Below are 22252 nucleotides of genomic sequence, written 5' to 3' on the forward strand. Positions count from 1 at the left end.
TGGTTGGAGTGAGCATCTTACCATCAAACTATCTTTGTTAGAAGCTGTAAACAGGGACGCAAGTTCCACGGGAACGTCTCTAAAAAGGCTGTTTTAGCCGTTTTATCGACAGTAACACTGCTTACTGTGAAGGAAGAATGGAAGACGACGTTCTAACGACACTGAAGATATTAATAATAGGAGAAAGTGGTGTTGGCAAGTCAAGGTAAGCTTAAGATATCTCTAAGAAAATGATGTCGTGGCTCCCTGTTAGCGTTAGCTCGCCAGCGTTAGCTTAGCAGGAAAACCCAAAATGTACAGCGATGAGATGATAGAGTTTTTAAGGGGATGTCCTCTTTGTAGGAGATAGTAGACCGGGGTATTTACAGCTAAAATAGCACATGTAGAGATACATGTCTAGCTAACATAAGCTAGCTCACAGTAGCTGTATGTAACATCATCTTTGTTCACAGAGCTGGTTGAAGATGTTGCAATCGGGATCACTTTCCTGCCATGTCTTCATGGCTGTACTCGGCCATTTACGTAAGCTGAACCTAAATATTAGCAGCTTAGACTAAAGATATGATGGGTAGTTAGTCGCTGTAGATAATTATGATGGCTAGTCAAGGAGTAATCCCTATTTCTGATTTTATTTACTCTATTTTCAGCGCTAGTTTCCTTCAGTAACCCGTGTCTTACATGTAAAAATAAACACAACTACAAATTCATAGAATACCCAACCCTCTCTAAATGGGAAACTGTTGTATTATTTTGACCACATGGATGTTTTTTTCCATAATTAGGTATTCAGAGCTCCTTGTTAGCCATCATAAACCAGCCTGGTATTCAAAGTTGAGTCTTGCGTTTTCACCATTAGTCTGTTAATAATAATGTTTTGTATATCAGCAGACTAGTTCATGTTATTTTGTCCCCATGAATGTGTTGTAGACTGCATGAAAGAATCCTGCTAGACAGCCTGAGCCATCAACCATAACATTGCAGGCTATGGTATCCAGCACCACCTGCCTCTCACTGTACTGTACATGGATAATGAGCTGCCTGAAGCAGCAACACATGTAGGGTGGATTTGATTTTTTTCTTAAGATATATTATCTGTTATGCTTGCTTTTTACACCAAATTAAAGATGCTGTGATATCTGATTTTTCAATTCTAACACCTTAAATAAAGAATTGTCTGATACGTTAGTGCAGTAGTCTATAATTAACCAGCATGAGTAATAGGTGGGCAATTAAAATTTCACCAAAATCTGCCAAGTAAGATTCAATTTGCAGTGGGCTGTATTTTATATGATACTATGTTTATGCCCATTATTACAAGCAATTAATTTTCTATAAAATTACCAGTAAAACCCCTGTATATATATATTGCTGATTATTGAAGACAAACAAATTGTAGCCAATACTGATTTTAATAGCGATGTTTAAATGTAGTTTTGACCTAAGCTCACTTAGGTCTGTTGGTCCAGCATAAAACATCACAAACATATTTGTTCATATGGTGAATACTTACAGCTGATATAGGCAAATTTTTTATCACCAATCAGTTGTAAATATCCGCATACATTTTCATAACTGCCCATAGGGATATCATGCATTTCTATATTTTATCCATCAGAGCAGGGCCGGCTGTCAGCCACTTTTCACTAAAAACAGCTGGTGACGTTTTTCCTGTTGTGAACTTGATGAAATAGCTTTTCCTCTACATTTTAGATTAATTTCAACAGTGTATCAACTTAAAGTAATTTTAGATGGAAATGTTTCTTTGCAATATGCATGATATAACTATTATTCATGGTTTGGCAGTTGTGTAAGGTTTGTGACAAAGGTTCTAAACTGTAAGTTTGCTTTCAATTTCATCATTAAAGGTGGTACACTCTCTTATTAGATTGCTTTTTATGTTAAACCACTAATATTTGTTTCCTTTTGCATAACTGAATTCCCACCACAAATTGATGCTTAATTATTCAATCACGCTAGATGCTTACAAATTTCCCGAAACATCCCTCTCATTACTTGTACTTGACTATGTTTAAAAAAAACAGGGTAGCAAGCTTTTTAAACCCTTCTAGTTTGCTGCTTTTGCCCACTGGCTGATTACTCCATTTGTCTGTTGAGAGCACTGTCAGAAGCAGAAATCCTTTTCATACAAACAGTAAGATGTCACCAGTTTCACTATTCATAAGAAAACAATGCATTGTTTTGTTAGTGTCTCCTCAATTTTAAGTTAGAAAGTGTTATCTGTGTTTGTAAGAAAACCAGGGAAAGCGGTATTTTAAACAGGGTTGTCCTGATGCTGATTATATGTATCGAATGGGATATAAACATTTTTAATTGATCAGAGATCGGTAATTTGATCCGATCAGCCCAGCCGATCATGTTCATCATCGATCATGCATCTTCATAGTCTCATGGTTCGATTCAACAACAATTATCCTGTCAGGTCAGGTATGGGAGCATATCTGCGTCATCCTTGGCCCTGCACTGCTCCAGCCTCCTGATGGCCATGGCCTGTGCCAGGCCCCTCCACCGCCTCTCCAGGTACCTTCCCAGCTGTCCCCTCCACTACCACGATCGGGGCATGCCCGATCTAGTTCAACGCACTAGGTCGGGTACCCTGTATGCCATGAGCTGGATCGGATCAAATGCCCGTAGCAGCACCGCTGCTGCTCTCATATTCAGCAGCTGATCCTCCCATCCCTGCTCTCCTGAACATGCCAGAATTGGACACATGGTCTTACCATCGATATCCAAAAATGTGCCAAAGGAAAGTCTAGTCCAGCTGGTGCCTTTGGACATCAGTTATCGTCCAGGCAACACATGAGTAGACTTATCCTATCAAAGACTTTAACGCAATTTAAGATAACTTTTTGGATTTTGCCTTTATTTAGGCCAGGACAGCTGAAGATAGACAGGAAATATGGGGGAAGGCATGCACCAGACAGCGTCAAAACTGGGAATCAATCCCACGACCATAGTGCAGGAGCCTTCTTTATCACCTGAGCAAACCGGTGCCTTGTAAAACTATTTGGAAAGTGCTTTAGAGCAGTGATTCTCAATTAGTTGGGCATCAGGAATCCCCTGATCCAATTTTTTTTTTTTTAATTCCATCACTAAAATGTATCTAAAGACAAAAATTGCAGTCTGGACCCTGGATGGGCCAAAGTGCAAGGAGGAACAAAACAAGGAAGTGGAAGTAAACAACATTTTAAAAGCAAAGCTACAGAAGGTCGTGCATGCACATGCTTAATATTTTTCTCCCTTTTCCTTAGACAGCATAGAAAGGAATTACTTTGTTGTCTTGGGAAAATAAACACTAATATCCTGGAAGGAGGTTTATAAGTTGAAATGCTGAAGTAAACTGAGTTAATTAAAAAGTATGAATCCCATCCACACTTTTGCGACCCACTGGAAAGAGCTACGCAACTCACTTTTTTTTTGTTTGTTTTGGGTTTTTTTGTTTTGTTTTGTTTTGAGTTTTTTTTTTTTTTTTTTTTGGCAGTACCTTGAATCTTATGTCTGCACCTGTTTTTTTTCCAGCAGTCGCTGCATTCTCTGTTTTGACTTAGCACAAAAGTATTGACTTTATGCATTCCAGAATATAAATCTACCGTAGGTTTGCTTGTATTTCGACAAAACAGTGCTATACTGTTTACAGTCCATGGGGTTTTTTCCAGAAAGCAGTACCTTATTATTATTTAATAGATTTCTGCTTAATACAATAAACCAATTCAGAGTATAATTAGTCTCAAATGTCAGTATTTGAATTACTCTATGCCAGTTGTGCTATTGTCTAGTAGTTTCTCTGACTGGACTAATTTTTAAGTGGCTAACAGATGTTTAACTTGTTTCCCTGCAATCTGTGAAAGCCTTAAACCATCATACTTGGCAGGGATACACAAGTTTCATTTTACTCGAACAAATGACCCACACAGAATGATTTCTAAACTTGGCTGTCTCCAGGCGCTGTTCATCGGCTGTATAGACCCAAAACAATAAACACTCATTTCTCCAGCATCCCTCCTGATGATCCATGAGAAAAACAAGAGAATCATGCTCGGGTCAGAGGAAAGGAGTCAGCTTATCCCAATCATCAAGGCTGTGATTAAAGTCTATGCTCTTGATGAGTCAGAGTTAAGAAATGAACCCTGACCCTCCTGACTGTAATCTGACAGTGATATCATCCAGAGCTGGTACACGTAATGCAAGTGAAGGATGAAGTGATCAATAGAAAGAGATAGAGATAGGAAATTTGATAATTCTGGTGCCACGGGAAAGGTTATGTGAACAAAGGGATTAGAAATCTGATCCAAAGACCCTGAGATGGCTAAGCTGTATGAAATAAAATGATTAAAAGCCATTCTCCTCTTTGTGTTAATAGCTTATAATGGTTTTTAATCTACTTTTCCCTTCTTCCTGTCCACAGTCTCCTCTTGAGATTCACGGATGACACATTTGATCCTGAACAGGCAGCAACGATAGGTGAGTAACACTGAGGTCATTACTTAAAAGAGGAAATTGACATTGACAATGAAAATGAGATTGTGTGTCAGAAGGTTGTGACAACTATAAGACTATCATCATCCAGAGAGTCAGAATAAGTCAGAATTTTCATTGGTGTTAGACTGATCTGTGTTAAACTGTCAGGGTTTCTAATATACTGCATTACAAAAGGGAGAAAGGTTTTACAAATAAAGTTGAGTATAATGCATTTAATCACAATACAAACAGACGACGACCTCAACAACTCATGTATGGTTGGAATAAAAGTTTGGGTGTCTGATTCTAGAGAAATACTTTTGATATTATACTGATCACTCAGAGATCATCTTTAAAACCATAGCCACTGTACTGACAGGTCTTTATGTAACACCTAAGCTAACAACACAGGAAGCATTGCTAGCAGTGTTTGCAAGGTAAGCAAACTGTTGTTACAGTTACTTGTGAAAAGCTAACATGCAGAGGAGACTAGTACAACCGCTTCCTGGAGCAATGTGATGCAACACTCCTGCTCCACTCATAAACACAGCTTATTTAAAAGTATGGTAAGCTGAATGCTGTGGGTTTATATTTATGTTTTGTTTCAGTTCATTTGAGATTGTTTGATTTGCCAGCAATGCAACTATAGTACTATTCGTATGGGATTAGTATTACCTGGGGACCTCTGATAATTTGTGAATTACCTTTTGATGTAAGTGTTTGATGCTGTGCATTCACACCAAGCGGGAACTTCCAGTACTCAAAAATGAAGCCAATGCAGAAGTGCAAAAAATTGCTATACCCGGGTGTCCACTTGAGGCTGGCTGCAGGAACACCCGATGCCCCATCTGAATGCATGTTAAAAAGCAGTTTTTTACACAACTTTAGCAAGACTCACATGATTTTACTCCGACTTTGGGATTCTGTCTGCAACTTTGAAATCTGAGGAAAAGTCATTAGGTGTAAGGTCACCTTAAGTCGCACAACGAGTTTAAGATCCAGTCTGACCATTTAAACAATCACTGGTCATTTTAAGCTTTGTAAGGTAGAATATGTAGCAGAGCTGTTGTTCTTGATTGCATTTTATTATAAATCCTAGTGCATTTCATAAGATGAAACAGAGAGCAGTTCTTTCAGTATGACAGTCATTTGCTGTTCAACTTAGAACAGTCTTTTTGACAGCAAATATTGGTGCATTTAATTGTCTGAGAAAGCTGAAGGTTCAGTTTTTAGGCAGTGCAGACAACCGTTGCAGAGAACAATGGCTCCCACATTCAGTATAGTCATAATAAACTGATTTAAATCTGCATCCTGGTCTCCAGATCTGTATGAGACTGCTGGCAGATATGTAAATTACATTAAACATCGATCAATGGCTCAAATTTGCACAATCATTTGTAATTGCACACCCTGTATTTGTAATGTTTGAATCAGAAACAAGGTCAACTTGTTGAATTGTTTTCCGTGCAGACATTTGCAGACAGATGGTGTGAGCACATGGTGGGCTGAAAGTGAAAATTACCAGGATAAACCCTGTACTTCCAGTCTGAAAAGCTATTTGTTTTATTTCAAACTTAAATTGGAGTTTTGCTGCAGACAAGGCTGGTAAAACTTTTAGCTTATTGGTACATTGGAGTTGAAGGTTCCTCCAAATATTGTTGGACCTGCAGATGATATCATCTCCTATTAATGCAACAAATCACTTCATTCACCAAGGACACAGGGCCTTGAGGCTGTAATAACCAGAAAGAGCATTGATGTTTTGTACTCATTAAAATGTACGATTTATTTCCTCGTTGGCATGGTTTTTTCCTATCGTAACCAGCATGCTTTTGTAAAGGCTCACAGTGGTTTCTTTGTCAAGCAAAAACACAGATTCAAGGAGAGGTTAAAACAGTTAAAACAAGGTCAAGACTTGGATAGCTTCTGTTTTATCCCGCCAAATTTCCAAGTTTGCCAAACAGATGACTTTATTGGATTCAAGCCTCCCTTATTTTTTCCTGCTCCCTCACATCAGACAAAAAACACTTAAAATCCAGAATCACTTGATTTCAACCCTATCACCTCAAAAAGTTCAGCTGGAGCTGTATTTCTCTCAGTCTGGTGTTCTGTTAGCACACACTGTATTGGCCAAGAAGTATGTGATAGGGGAGTGTGATCAGTGACTCTTCTGAGCTTGATTCTTCTGGGTACAGTCACTGCAGAAGTGAAAGAGAGATAACATGGTCTGTCACTGACTCACAATTTCCTCTGCTGTGAACAGCTTATTATTTAGTTTAGTGTAGGATGTATTGCTTTGCTCTCAGTATAGTTGTATCATACCACCAGCGCAACACTTTTAAGTCTGGTGTTAAAAATAATCTCAGGAAGATTATTTCATTGCCCTAGTTCATTCTGTCTAATATCGATGAAGCTTAGCCTTAGTTTATGGAACGCATAGCCCCAGCCACAGTCAGCTGATAGCCAGCTGTTACCAATTATTGCCTCACAGCTCCCACAGCCAATCACAGCTCTTCCTCTCAACACAGTGGTCCATTTAAAAATGATGTACTTCTCACTAATCCCTGCTGCTGGCAAAGCTGAACCTCCTCCACCCCAGCCTCCTCCTTTATAGCTTAAAGCTTTTTGCATCCTCATATTCAGAGTCATGCTATTATGGATGAATTACTTCAGAAATTATTTCATTGTTTTCAGTATATATTGTCTTAAGTGTGTCTATCCATAAGGGGGTTTCTAGCAATGCACTCCTTGGAAAGTCAAAGCATGCTGCTTGACTAACCCAGGGAGCATTTTTAGAGCAGAGCCTTCTCTGCCAAGTAAAACTGTATATCCATTTTACAATAAAATGGTAAAATGAATTATGGGAGTGTTCCTGACTGAATGTAGGTCATGATATTGAATGTTTTATTGCTTGAATTTGTTGAAAAATACCTGAGATGAAGAACCTAATAATAATAGCATAGTAAACCACAATTGTAATATTGGGAAAAAAGATTGCATTTAGATTATTTGTTCAGCCCTAGTTACCTAGGAGGGCAGGTCTAGACCGTACTCTTTGTTATGTTATTTAAACAGACAGAACCAGCAGTGCTCTACAATGAGCTCAGCACTAAGCAACATTTAACTAAGTTTCAGTGGCAAAGAGGAACTTCCTTCTAACAGGAACAAAACTTGAGCAAAATTAGATTTATGTCGACAATCCATCAGTGCTAAGGTTGTAATGAGATAGAGGTGCAGAAAAAGAGAAACGGGGGTGTAGGAAAAAAGAAAGACAAAGATGCAGAAAGACGGGGATGAAGGTTGCAGAAAATAGACGAGGGGGGTGCAGAATCTGCAAACTGCACAGCAGGGGTCATCACCTACATCTGTACATGGACCAGCTTTTCCTTGATGGATGCTTTGAGGGCCGGACTTTAAAATAAACTCAAATAGATAGACATTTTGATCCAATTAGCATAGTTTTTAAAAACATTTTTAAAACAAATATAAAAAGTGAGATCAGTCCCTATACCTGAGCCAGCCACAGGGGGGCGATTGAGATATTTTATCAGAATATTTATGGGGCTGTTATGTTCTTCATCACTGAGTTTGACTCTAGACAAGAACACCTCAGTTTAAAAAAATTTTTTAACCAAGAATGAACTGATAAGCATTTGTTTATTATAAATCTTACATGCTAATAATGGTTGAAAGGTAGATTTCTGTAGAATGGATCAAACATTTAACCAATCCCAATAAAGTAGTTTCAATCTCATTTGCTTTGGGGTTTTATTTGATATCTGTAGGGAATTTAAAAACTGAGAAACCACAACATATTTATCCCCTGCATATTTCTGATTACAGTAATGTACTGGGGGCCGCTTGGGAAGATGTGGGGGGCCTGATGTGGCCCTCAGGTCGCCAGTTGATGATCACTGCTCTACAATATCTGCAGTGTTTGACTTCAAGTACTTAGGCCTGGTATCGGCACCAATACCCAATACAGGTTTTGGGTATTGGTGCATTCAAATTATGCTTTTACATGATTCATCTAAGGTCTTCTTTTCTCCAACAGTAACAGCTGAGAACACTATGTGGCAGTTTAACATTGAAGAAATAGTGTCTCAGGATACCAGTTAGCACAGTGGATGAATCACATGTCCCAGTTTCATCGCCTTGGGCCCCTTAAGCAACAGCTCTCTGTTTAAATCCCATCCCCAGCCATTTACCACATATCATCCCTAACTCTCTAGTCTCTCTTTCAGACTCTATACACTTTTCCTGCGCACTCAATAACCATTAAAATGTTTGAAAAAAGAGTGTTGGATGCACTTCAGTGGGTATTTAGGTGTGTCTCTGCTAACTTAGCTGCTAATTGACCAAAATTCATAGCTTGGTTTGTTTATAAAAGTAAAACAATCATGAAATGACTGAATGATGTTGTGAAACAAGTTGGCTGAAAACTTTTTAATAAAGTTTTTTCATTGTCATCCTACTGATTTCATAAAAAAGGAGAACTGAATTGGGAAGTTTTAGACAAATTTTATACAGCAAACTCTGAGTCCATTATTTTCCTACATATAATAAACGACTGTATGCGGTACATCATGAACAGATTGGCCTAATAAGATTATAATTTGTTGTGTTATAATATTGCAAACAGATGCCTTACTGTGTGCTCCCTGTTAGAGGCATGTGTACTAAATGAAATCAGGACAGACTGGTCCAGAAATGTGAGTGTAAACTCCTCTCCACATGCGTCTGGCAGCAGTATCTGAGCAACCCTGCTGGTCAGGAGGAAGAGCCAGTTGTTGTGATTTACTGTGAGAACAGGCTCTATATTTATGCGTGGTACTGTATGCCATATATCCTCAGCTTGTTTTCATGTCCACTTTTCTCCTAGTCTGTTTTGACTCTAAACTTTAACTTCCCTCCCTACTTCCCAGATGTGAAAACAAGCCTGTCACAAGTCTGCGCCTCCCTGCTAAATCTGTCAGTGGATGCTAAAACTGTGGCTGACATGTCGTCCAGACACATCGGGACTCTGCACAAAAGCAATACAGGAGATTTACTTGTTGAGGGGAAAGGGGACAATGTAGTTATTCTCGTGTAAATGTCTGCTCCTTTGAGAGCTGGTGGATTTACAGAGGTGAATCATTGCTGTCTGAGCTGTAGCACAGGTGCAGGGTTTTATTATTTGAATACAAATATGCACTTGTTTTAGTCTAGGACAGAACTGTCCCTTTGTGATGAATATGAATTAACAGTCCCTTCACGGTTTAAGTATGGGACAAAGAACGGGCACAATGCCAGAACACAAGGCTGCGGTCAACATAAGTTCAGAGTCTGTGGTTTACATATGTGTACATCAACTAGAGATGCACTGATTGCAAAAATTAGGGCTTATAATAAGGTTTACTTTAACAATTTCACTGACCAATTTGCAACCGTTTTTAAGGTTCTGGTTTAAAAAAACTTGCCTCTTCTTGACAGCATTCACAAAAACGTGAAAGAATGACTAATGGGCCTGAAGGAGGATGAGGAAAGCATGACACCCTAACGGACTGATTGACTTTTCTCTGTCTAGGTGTTGATTTCAAGGTGAAGACTATTACCGTGGATGGTAACAAGGCAAAGCTCGCAATATGGGTGAGTAAAAACTGTGTGCATTCTCCTTGGTCACTCATGATATTGCAAGTTTCTCATTCTCTTCTCTAGTGTGTCAGTCAGAGCAGAGATTAGAGCTTTTTTTTTAAAAGTCTTGGCATGTCTCTTTAAAAATTCTTTAAGTTGTGAGCAGCAATATGCTGTCCTGAAAAAGCTCAGACTTTCGACAAATCACTATGGTCTGCCACTCACCCAAACCCTTAAATTCCCGTGTCAAAGTGAAGTTATTGTGTCGATAATTTACGCATAGCAGACAAAATGAAATGTTTCTTTGACACTTTAGAAAAGTTGTAAAAATGTGTTGGTTTTTTTGTCAGTGATGGTGGTCTCCAGAGATATTTTTTCAGATTTTCTTCTTCTTTCTTTCACATTTATACCAGACAGCTGATATTCTTAAGATAAATAATTGTCTCAGAAATCCTCAGAAGCTGATTTTAAGGGTCAAGATTTTACTCTCCACACTGTAAAGCATGTAAGGTGAGGAAAATCTGCTTATGACGCTACTGTTTTTTCAAATGTGCTTGCAGTTACACTTCAGTCAGATCTAGTCTAATCGAGTGTAACCCACAGATTAAAATCAGCATTTCATTTAGCATTACTCTATGGTATATTTTATGTTGTAGTTTATTAAAAGTAAAAAATCTGGCATTATGTTTTTATCGATGTAAATATTTCAGAATTAGTGAAACGTCTTGCCACTCCATATACATGCAATTTATGTAACGTGGCTTATTTTGACAGATTCCCCCTAGGGGTTTGCTAAAGTTTTCAGGGGGATACATCAGTGAGGCTCTGTTTGCTCCGAGACTGTCAAATTTAGATTTGCATTTGATTTTTTGAATCATGGTTCGAAACATATTTGATTAAGTCTAAGGATGTTCCAATACCATTTTTCCTACCTGATACTGATTCTGATACCAGAGCCATTGGTCTAAACTTTCTGGACCTACTGCTGTGGAAAACTGGCTCATCAGAACTCGGTACATAGAATGGTTATGTACAGCCTCTCTGTTACATTTTGTGGTTTTTCCTCCTGATTACTACTGCTTAATAATAGTAATAGAGACACAGAGGGACACATCACAGGCTCTCTCTTTCTCTGTTTCTCTCCATTATGAGGCCGTCTCCATAATAATCTGCATGTTTAAGCATGCACAGTTTGACACAGCATTGCATGTGATCATTGGAGCATTGCTCGACAGTCCCTCACAAAATATTCTGGGAAAACAATACAGCAGTTGGGCAGATCTACCTGTGTGGATTTAATCTTTGAATCTTAGAGAAGTAACACAAATTCCAGGTTCATCAGGAAACACTCCTGTAGCATCCCTAGAACGGTGCAACTGTTAGCTTCAAGAGGAAAATAAAGAAAGAGGCTAGGATTTATGGTGCAAAAGTTATTTAACATTTAACCCTTGTCACTTCTTGTTGTATCTGACAATGTCAGAATGTTTTTTACCAAATTGCATGGGATTGGTGCATAAACATGTATGGTATTGGATTTCTTTCTGTCTGATGTTTAAATTTCAATTCATTTTTGCTGATACTGATATATAGATGTAGTTCAGACCTTACATTTTAGTCCATAAAACACTTAGTCCACAACACAAAAAAAGAGACTTCAGCTGAATGACTTCTGTTGGTCCTGCCCAAAATCCCTCTGAAAATCAGAACCTATCTGTGCACATGGCCGATATTTACAGCCGATATATCAGCTGTAAATCTTGGCAGGTATTTTCATATCTGCAGGCTAATATAATAATGATAATAATAATAATAATAATATTTAAGCTAATATCTTCTGACTCCTATCTCATGCGGATAATAGTGCATCGCTGTATTTGAAAGGTATGCATACAGGACTGTGGCACAGTAGGCATGTATGGGCCAAAAATTTAGGCGGCAGTTAGGTGTAGACTGGACAGCTAAGCTGCCTGAGGGTACTATCGGCTGGAAGGAGGATTGGTACAAGCCCTGTAGTGCTCTGGATGTCCTTGCATGTTACCAGGTGCATGGGAAAAAATCTGTTGAAAAAATAACAAAGTCCACATGAATTCCTACATGCCTAGAAATTATGCAAGAACAAGTGTCTGTCAACCTTTTTTGTTGGGATTTCTTTATTGAAATCAGTTAAAATTGGTGCTTGATTTTTCTGGGTGGGTCCTGTGTGGTTGTGTGTGTGTGAGATATAATAGCAGTTTTTTAGTAAAAACCTATGACTGGAGTTTCTTTTTAATCCTGAGACGTTTAGAAAGAACCTTTGTTCAAACTGTGAAAAAGTGAATTTTGCCTTAACATGTTGTAAATACTAAGAACACATTTTAAAAAATGCTGTTTTTGTTATACTCTAACAAACCAAAGGTTGTGACAAATTTTAAGTGTTTCAGTGAACGCAGTCAGACTCCAGTCTGTCTATACCATCAAGTAGCCAGAAGATGGCACTAGTGTTACACTGTTTCTGCCTCCATGCTCCGATAGACCCAGCCTCATTCTTTCCTGCCTGTTTTCCTTCCCTGTGAGTTTGTTCCTTTGACCATGTCCGGTATTGTTGAACTAGTTTTGTGTCTTTTTTTTCTTTTTCAGGACACTGCAGGACAAGAACGCTTCCGAACTCTGACGCCCAGCTACTACCGCGGCGCCCAGGGAGTCATCCTGGGTGAGTCCAAAAGTTGATACCATCAGAGCTGAAGCACCTGTGTGTGTAAGGCTGACAGTGTGTGTGAGTGTGTGCTCCCAGCATCTACAGATTAGATCTCTGGTTATGAAAAAAGATGTGATGGCTTTTCATCCTGTGATCCTCACACAAGCACACACTCCTGCCTCTCCTTGGTTTATTGCCTGAAGTCAGAGTGCTCATATGGACATGCATGTACATTATGTATATGAACACACAGACAGGAACTGAGTTAAACCTCTAAAACAGACATCCTCTGCAGCCTTGTAACCGCTCAGTATAGAAACACTAGGTGCCTTCCTATAGCACTGAGGGCTCCTATTGTGATTCTATCAGACTAGACTTCGTCACCTCTAAAAGTGCTCATTTAAAACTGATGCTGTAAAGTCTGGTCCTTTATGTTTAGAAGGGTGTTCATTCTAGATTTAAATTGATCTGAATATTTTAATCAATAAAAACAAAGCATGTTTGTTTCTCATAGTTTTGTTTTCTTATCACCCTGGCATTTTTGCAAAAATCTAAAGATGTATGCTCCAACCAGTGGTTCCCAAAGTGGGTTTCAGGATCCCTTGGGGAGTCCAAAAATTAAATGTTGATAAATAAACCAAGTGGAAAATTAAGACTTTGTAACTGTAAAAGTCTTAAATGCAAGACTGTAAGATCTTAGATCTACTTCTGAGTTTTAACTGCAGTAGAAAACTTTAACATTGCAGTAGGACTACTTTTAGGCTGCTTAAGTAGAAAACATGTCCTTCCATTGCCTGCTGCTTTATGATATTAAACCAGTGTCTTTTTATTCTCTCATAGTCTAATCTCAAAATGCCCCGAGGAAGTTTAAGTCACATACAATAAGAAATCCTACTTCTACTGCTTCTTTTGCTATGTAGTCACATTTTTATTTTGCAGTGTGCACAAAATACATTCATAACTGCTGCTATTGTAAGGGTCAAGAAATTGAAGATATGATGGGATCTTAAAATGAATGAAGAGGGTCTTAATAAGTATTAAATGTAATGTCAGATTTTCTGTATAAGCCCTGAGTATAGTGTGCCATAGCTTGCAGCTTCCTTGTTAGAGAAACCTGGTCACTGCTACAGCCAGAGAAGTAAGGAGAGCATTAAACAGAGCTTTAAAACACTGATGTGTCCTTAATTCACAGGTTTGACAACATTTTACCCTGGGCTGCACAGATGCATCCTTTCAACATCAGTATCGGCCCTACCAACAAACATCAGCCATTAGCAAATAATGGGGACATGAACTGATGTCAGTAGCAGATGTTTTTCTGTTGTGTTGTATCAGTTTAGTACTGGTATGGCATGGTGAGGCAGTACGCCAAAAGAAGTAATGGAAAAAACATCAGCATCATTACCAGCCATTGGCTGATCAAACATTGGTATCAGCCCTGATTTTTTACCATCGGTGTGCCACTAGTTTTGCCTTACCTTTGAGAAAGAAGTTTCTTACTGTTATAATGTCTAAATGACCATACACAAAGTTTTATTGACCAACATTCCTTAAATGTTCCTTAAATGTTAGCAGTATCAATATTGCTTAACACAGTGTTCCTCAACCATTTTTCCTTGCCCCACCCTCCTCCAGGGTCCACCCAGAAAAACTCACACTTCGGACCCTTGAACCCAAATGGGTCCCTTCAGAAAGTGCTAAAAATATCAAAAATATCAGATTAATTAATGTGTTTCCTCTTCTAAAGCTTAAATCTTTTAACCAGCTCCAGTCCTTATCAGAAATATAACGTTTTTATTGATTTTTAAAATATTGTTTGCATTTTTATGCCATTTTTGTCATTATAGCGCCCCCAATTTTAACAAGAAAAATGCAAAACATGAATTATGAATTGCAGAGTGGAATGTTTGGTTTGACGTTATTAGAGACTTGAATAGGTCAGTAAATTCTAACAACATGGGTTTTGCTGCATTTTTTTTTTTTAAGCAGTACATATTTATATCAAAAGTTCACACTTAGGACTCTTGGGAGCCAAACGGGTCCCATCAAAAGTGCTAAAGTGCTAAATCACCAAACTGTGGAGGTGTGATGAAAAGTGAGTTTGCAACTTTTACCTTTGATCCAAACCATAAACTTTTGGAAAATCTCATGCCATTAGCATTAGCACAGAAAAAATATTGACTATTGACAATTAAAAATGGTCTAAAAGGACCCAATTGGGTCCAGGGGTCCCCTACACAATCACTTTTAATCACAAGCACCATATTGGTCTTCCAGTAATCAGAGAAACATGATTGATGGCGGTTATTTGCATTTATAATGCACACTTGACCCATAGAAAACCACATAGGAACCTTTATTGAAAATAATGAAGAAATAGACTAATAGGGCATGCTTGCACAGTCTGAGGCTGTATATTTTGTTCTCTATTCTCCAACTTGCATACATTTTTTAACAACTTAAATCTGCTGAGCTTTCTTCCTTTAGCTCTCTTCTCCACACACAGATATGCACACATTGCAAAAGATAAATGAACAAAAATGAAAAAATGAATGATTTTGTAATTGTGACTTTAAGTATGTCCTGATCAAGGATTCTATCATACCTTACTTTATGCTAAAGAACCAACTTCGGAAATAAAAACGTGTATTTTCTTTAAGTTTGTCATTTTCCTTTCTCTCTGTCACAGTGTACGATGTCACGAGACGGGAAACCTTTACCAAGCTTGACAACTGGCTCAACGAGTTAGAGACATACTGCACAAGAAATGACCTGGTCAAAATGCTCGTGGGGAATAAGATTGATCGGGTGAGTGTGTTTGTGGTGATGTGTTAAATGTGTTTCCACCTGGGATAACGAGGTTTTAAGATTAAAACTGGCAGCCCATTCTGATGTTCAAACCCAGACTGTCCCACTTTTAACCTTAGTTTGGAGCTACGATGATCAAAGAAGCCTTGAATGGACCTGATTTCTACCTCTTCTTCAAATTTAAATGTTTTCCAGATTTAGAAATGCACAGAGCTTTGTTTCAACACATATTTCAAAGAAAAGGAAAGTAACTGGAAAAAATTATTATCTTTGAAAAAGTCAGCTTACAGCCATTTGACAAATTACCACTCTAAATGACGGTGACAGATCCTCGTTCATATTTCTGGCAGCTGTTCTCTTTTACCAGGATAAAAATGCCCACTAAGTAGAGCATTATGAATTTATTGTGTCCTGTTCTTTGTCTGTGAAAATCACTTTTCCTCTCCACCCTGTGACGACCACAGTAGCTGACAGCTCCGCCCGGCAGACCTCAAATAAGCCATTACCTCTCTTTTGTTTTAGGAAAACCACGAGCTAGACAGAGCCGAGGGGCTGAAGTTTGCGAGAAAACATTCCATGCTTTTTATAGGTAAGTCAGGAGGATTCCCTGCTCAGACCTGCTGGGCATGAGTTACAGCAGACCTTTACACTGGAGGAAACAGCTTTGAAATAACTATCATACTTTCTGAGGAATGCTCTCATACTTCTATTTATAAAGCAGGTTCATATAACATCCTCCATGGGCCTATGTTTTCCTCCTCCTTTTTTATTTGACTTAATTTCAGTGGGTGTCTTCTCTAAAAAGCTGAAATAACTACGAACTACCTATACTTCATCTACTTAAGCTCTCTAAATGTCATTTTTAGGAATAATTGTAGAAATGGAAATATTTTGTTCCAAACAGTTCCAATTTTTGAAAAGAATTTCCCAAATTTAATTTTCATGTGGCTCTATTAACAAAATTGATTTCTCCATCCACCGGTTATTGCTTTTATTATACTTTTTGGATGCCACGTCTTTGAAGGAGTGTTGACTCCGTCCTTTAACAGCCTCCTTGGTTCACTGTTAGTGTCGGAGGTTGACAGTTATAGTTGAAGTATTTTCCACCACGTACTCGTCCAGCTCTACAGCTCAGCAGATAATGACATCCAGATAGGAGCCCGCCCGATATGAGACGTTTGAGACTGCAATCAGTTTTTATATGCATCCAAAAAAGTTGTTTTTTCTGCTTGAAAACAAAGAAATAGACTGTTTTTGTGAGGATTTTGCAGCAGTTTTACCAACATATGACCATGCAATACTTGAATTGCTGCTTTCTGAATTTTTCAAGTAATATGCATTGAAATGCAAGATTTTTTTCCCCTTAAACCTTAAACCTTAAACCTTAAACCCCCGGTATTTTTATTATATGAGTCTAAAACAGTTGTTGTCGTTCTGAATTATTGAACGTAATCCTTTTTTTGTTTGTGTGTTAATCATTGTCTTTTTTTGTCCTAGCCTATAGAGCTTCAGTTTTTGTATTAAACTAAGATTGTTTCAACCCCTTAACGCCTGTTGTCGCATATTTGATACATACTTTTATGATACCTCTATCATATGCTCCATAAATTACTCAAAAAAACTTCTGAATACAATCTGATAAATGATAAAAAAAAAATGCCCTCAAGTGGATTATCAGTTACCAAAAACACCTAATGAATGAAATGAAATACTAAAAATATATTTGTGAAATTTTATGGAAATTTCATTTTTTTTTTATATTTCAGAAGAAAGTGAAATGAACATTTCAGTTCCAAAAAATTAGAATTTTCTGGCTATTATTTGTGTTTTCAGGCTTTAAGGGGTTAAACTTTCCTGAGCAAAATATGCAAAATAATTAAACGTTTGCAGTATTTTATGTTGTTGCAATGCAGCTGTGGACTATGTGATGTTTCTAAATCATGTAAAGCATTATTTTCTTCATCACTGGTTTCCAACCAAGAGTCCTAGACCCCTCTGAGGACTGTGGTTCTTATCCTGAGGATGCACCAGTCTCTCTGATGACAAATTGCGATACAAATTTCCAAAAATGTTCAACAATGCATGTTCATTTTATGAAAAATGTTGCACTTTGGAGCTTAGATGGAACCGAATATGTGTCTGAAAAACATTCAGGACTAAACTAGCATGCTTAACATCCAATTTTCCCATGAGAACCTGTAGGTTTTTGACAGTTTTCCAGAGAATTTATGTCATTATGTGGGCAAAGCAGCCCTGTTATGGCAGTAAAAGGAGATAAATAACTTAAAATATAAAGAAACCATTTAAATGTACCCACAGTGAAATGGAGTAAAATAAAATGTATGGATGCATGTCCACTTAGGACTTATGTACTCAGAGGATGAATTTCCTCTTGACTGAAATCTTAGAAACACTAACTGTTTATACATTGGTCTTTTGGTGAGAACAAGCAAGTTTAAGCCTATTATGTGGAGGTTTTATCACTCTTAATACTTTAAATTAATGATAATTTTAGACAGTAGTCTTTCGCTTTTTGTGTGGGTCCTGGGGATTCATGATTTCCTAAACAAAAGAAGGAAAGGCTTCAAGGAAAAAGTTTGGGAACCAGTAATCTATGTCACGCGCTGTTCTTAAAAAGGTTTATCTATCTGCCACAGGCTCATATCAACCTTAATAATACACCAGTAACCTCTTTTCAGAGCTTCAGATTTGCAATATTCAATCAGTCAGTTATCCCAACAGTGAGGGTAGGTCTAGACCTGACTCTTTGATATAGTATCTTTTATCAAGACCCCAACATTAATCCACCATAACCTCAGCACTGAGCAACATCTAACAAAATAAGAGTGACAAGAAATAACTTCACTTTACCAGGAACAAACTCAAGCAGAACAAGACTTCTGTTGACCAGCCATCTGCTCAAGCTGTGTCAAGGTTGCAAAGGGATAGAGGGAGATGCAGATCGGGAAAAGAGGGGGAAAAGGGAGAAGCAGAGGAGAGGGAGCTTCAGAAATAGACAAGGGGAGAGACAGAAAGAGACAAGAGGAAGATGCCGAAAATGAAGACAGAGATGCAGAAAGAGAGAAGAGTAGGAAGTAGAGACAAAACAAGGAGTAGGTGCATAAGAAGAAAAGAGGGAGATGCAAAAGGAGAAGATGCAAGACTAAAGAAGAGGAAGGAGCAGAAAAGAGAGGAGGGTGAAGTAAAAATAAGAGGAAAAATAAGAGGACAAAGGTGCAGAAAGAAGGAAGAGGAAGAGCAAAAAGAAGAGGGAAATGCAGCAAGAGAAGAAAGAGATACAGAAAGGAGAAGAGGGAGATGCAGAAAATGAGGAGGTGGTGGCCCAGAAATGGGGAAGAGGAAGATGCAGCAAAAGACGGCAAAAGTTAAGAGAGATGCAGAAAGATAAGAAAGAGATGCAGATAAGAAAATACGGAGATGCAGAAAAGAGTAAGATACAGAAAAAGAAAAGCAGCACAGAAAGAAAGAAAACAAGCAGAACAACAGTGAGTAAGTTATATTTCTGCCTGTCCTGGATAGAATTCCTTCTTGTTTTGGATTTTCTTCCCTTCCCCCCCTTTATCCCTCTCTTCTTCCAATAAAACTATAATAACTATAACTGTAATAAAATTTTTCATACATTTTCCCCTCTTCCTCTCCTCCTTTGTATCTGTCTTCATCTCTTTTCTTTCCAGCTTTAATCCTCCCTCTTTGCTCTCTTCTTCCAGAGGCAAGTGCCAAGACCAGGGATGGCGTTCAGTGTGCATTCGAGGAGCTGGTGGAGAAGATTATCCAGACGCCCGGTTTATGGCAGAGCGAGAACCATGGTCGAGGAGTGCAGCTGACCGACGAAGATGCAGGAGGAGGAGCCTGTGGTGGCTACTGCTCCCTCGTCTAGACGGCTAACACCTTCACACAGAAACACTTAAACATAAACACGATCGCAAACACAAACCCCCCTATCGCTGTGTCGTCCTGAGCGGAGCTCCCTTCTCAGACATGAAGGCAGTGGAGGTCTTGAGGGTCGACTGTCCTCATGCAGACTTTTTGCACACTTTCTAATAACACTTCGCTAAAATGCAACTGCAGCTCAGCCTTCCTCTTAATGGATCTCAGCAGATTTTTTTTTTTTTTTTGTCTTGAGTTGCATTTTTGTGCAGTTTTGAACCTTGGTCAAAATTTGAGCCCTTCTCATGTCCTATACATGTTCCAGATGCTAGAAAAGTACAAAAAAAAGTCCAAAAGTATCAACCAAAGCTTGTGAAACAGGGATGAATCTGTGAGGAATGAGAGCGGAAACAGTTTTGACAAAGGTTTCCTTTTATTTTTTGTCTCCAGCATGCATATCGCCCTCGGAGCACCTTGCCTTAGCAAGCACATCTGTATCAATGCAAAGCCAACTTCTCTTCAGTATTAGTATTTCCTCTGCCCTGATCTTTGCTTGATCCTGCCCTTCAGATTGAACATTACCCTGCTCATGGAGAAGCTTATCAAGCCAGGCTGACCTGTTTTCCATCTCACCAGTGTCTGTCTAAAGGCCTGGATCATGTGTTTCTTTTGTTGTCCACAAACTGCCTCATTTCTTCAGAATATAATAGAGTTACCAAGTGTCTGGAACCACATTTTACTGCTTTTATTGACTTGGACTTCAAACCTGTGGTGTGTTTTGGAGAGTGCATGAATCAAAGAGATTGGCACCAGCGTGCTTTCCACTGGGTGCCCGAAGAAGAGGGAGCCTCTTAAAATTGCACGCCTTTGTTGTAACGAGTTGCTTTAATGGAGTGCGACTTACTGGCACTCGCTCACGCAGACAGATAATATCAGAAATATCACTCACACTGCTACAGCTTTGCATACACATCCGTTTGACTGGACAGAGACAAAGGAAAAGTGTTCAATATAAGCAAGGCAGTGAGTCATGAGGGTGTTTCCACTGGGTTTGGAAAATCAAAGACAAAGCTGTGTGTTCCACATTGCTAATGGATTTCACAGTACTCCTATCTGTGTGTTTTTGTATCTGAGAAGCAGTTATACATGTACTGTACCCCTGACCTCTGGCCATGTTTGTAGGATCTGAATGCTGACGTGTGTTCTTGGAAAAAATCTGGGAAATCTAGCTCTGAGAGTGTGATCTTGTGTGTGGAATTCAGTGAAAATGACATGCATACAAGCGTCACAGTTTGATTTTTTTATCTCTTTAATTGCATGTGAATTTCTGCGTGCCATCTTTGTTCGTCCAGTGAATAGCCATTATCGGCTTTTTACTCTAAACCTATATTTAGCTAAACTAAGACCTTGCAAATATGTTTACCATTTTATTTAATGGTATGTTAAACAAAAAGGAAGTAGGCTTTTACTAATTTAACTGGTATAGTAGTCTCTTTCTTGTGTTTGAAAATATGTTGGAACATGTATACCTTGTAAATGTGTGTATTTTAAGGAACTCAGTTGGTGATTGCTGTATGAATTGTAAAGCTGAATGTATGCATATTTCACTACAAACTTCCCTATGTATTAAACTGAATAAAACTCCTTTTTTAAGCTACAAAATGCAAGATTTTTGGGTCGCAGTTTGAAGTTGTTCCCATGAAAACTAATTTCCTATTTTTATAAGCATCAATTGGATCAATTTTAAAATATTTTTCCCAATCAAAAATATAAAAGGATGCATTCAGGCCCTTTACTTAGTACTTACTTAGCAGCAATTACAGCCGCAAGTCTTTTTGAATATGACCAAACAAGGTTTTCACACCTGGATTGGGGGATTTTCTGCCGTTTTCAAGAAATCCTCTCAAGCTCAGTCAGGGTGGAAATCACCCCCACAGCATGATGCTGCCACCACTGGTCCACTTGAAGAGATTCCCAGAGTTGTCCCTAAGCCACTCCTGAGTTGTCTTGGCTGTAGTGAACCCTGTCTGAGGTCCTGAGCACCATGGAATAAGATTTTTATAGAAGGTATCTCTGCACTTTGCTCCAGTCAGCCTTCTCTCAGTCCTGACCGGTCTCTGCTCCAGAAAAACACCACTACAGCATGATGCTGCCACCATCATGCTTCACTGCTGGGATGGTATTGGGCAGGTGATGAGCGATATCCTCCAGACATAATGTTTTGAACTGAGGCCAAACAGTTTAATCTTGGTTACATCAGACCAGAGAATCTTATATCTCACAGTCTGAGAGTCCTTCAGCTGCTTTTTGCAAACTCCAAATGGGCTTTCATGCATTTTGCATTAAGGGGAGACTGCTGTGATTGGTGGAGGGCTGCAGTAATGGCTGTCCCTCTGGAGCTTTGTCCCATCTCCACATAGGATCTCAGTCAGAGTGACCATCATGTTCTTGGTCCCCTCTCTTACTGAGGCCCTTTACCCCTGATGGCTCAGTTTGGTTGGGTGACCACCTCTTGGAAGAGGCCTGATTGTGCCAAACGTCTTCCATTTGAGAATTATGGAGGCCACTGCGCTCTTGGGAGCCTTCAGTGCAGCAGTTCATCCCTATTCCTTTTGTACTGGAAGTGGCTGCTTCACTGTGCAAAGGCAGGTGGGATATGTTACTGTCACAGTTGAAGAGGCTTTGCTGCTACTGAATTTTCTCTGTGTAAAGCCTGACAGAATTTTTCACAGGCCATCTGGAATTCCTGGTTATAACTTAAATTATTCCTAATATTCTGGAGCTGCAAATCTG

At 38.8% G+C, this 22252-nt stretch overlaps 1 protein-coding gene across 1 annotated transcript; it reads left to right on the top strand.

The window, feature by feature from the left end:
* Window positions 1-23: 23 nt before the first annotated feature.
* Window positions 24-21672, top strand: rab18a (RAB18A, member RAS oncogene family). Its single transcript, XM_041814315.1, has 7 exons — window positions 24-205; window positions 4424-4479; window positions 10043-10104; window positions 12706-12778; window positions 15453-15571; window positions 16094-16160; window positions 19300-21672. The coding sequence occupies exons 1-7, from the start codon at window positions 138-140 to the stop codon at window positions 19467-19469; spliced, it is 615 nt and encodes a 204-aa protein (XP_041670249.1). The 5' UTR covers window positions 24-137; the 3' UTR covers window positions 19470-21672.
* Window positions 21673-22252: the final 580 nt, after the last annotated feature.

Source organism: Cheilinus undulatus, linkage group 19 (assembly GCF_018320785.1).
Source record: "Cheilinus undulatus linkage group 19, ASM1832078v1, whole genome shotgun sequence".
Lineage (NCBI taxonomy): Eukaryota > Metazoa > Chordata > Actinopteri > Labriformes > Labridae > Cheilinus > Cheilinus undulatus.

Excerpts from the sequence above, each read along its gene's own strand:
- rab18a (XM_041814315.1), top strand. The coding sequence starts at position 138 with ATGGAAGACGACGTTCTAACGACACTGAAGATATTAATAATAGGAGAA. Across the intron at positions 12,779-15,452 it reads CGCCCAGGGAGTCATCCTGG|TGTACGATGTCACGAGACGG; the intron begins GTGAGTCCAAAA and ends TCTCTGTCACAG. Across the intron at positions 16,161-19,299 it reads ACATTCCATGCTTTTTATAG|AGGCAAGTGCCAAGACCAGG; the intron begins GTAAGTCAGGAG and ends CTCTTCTTCCAG.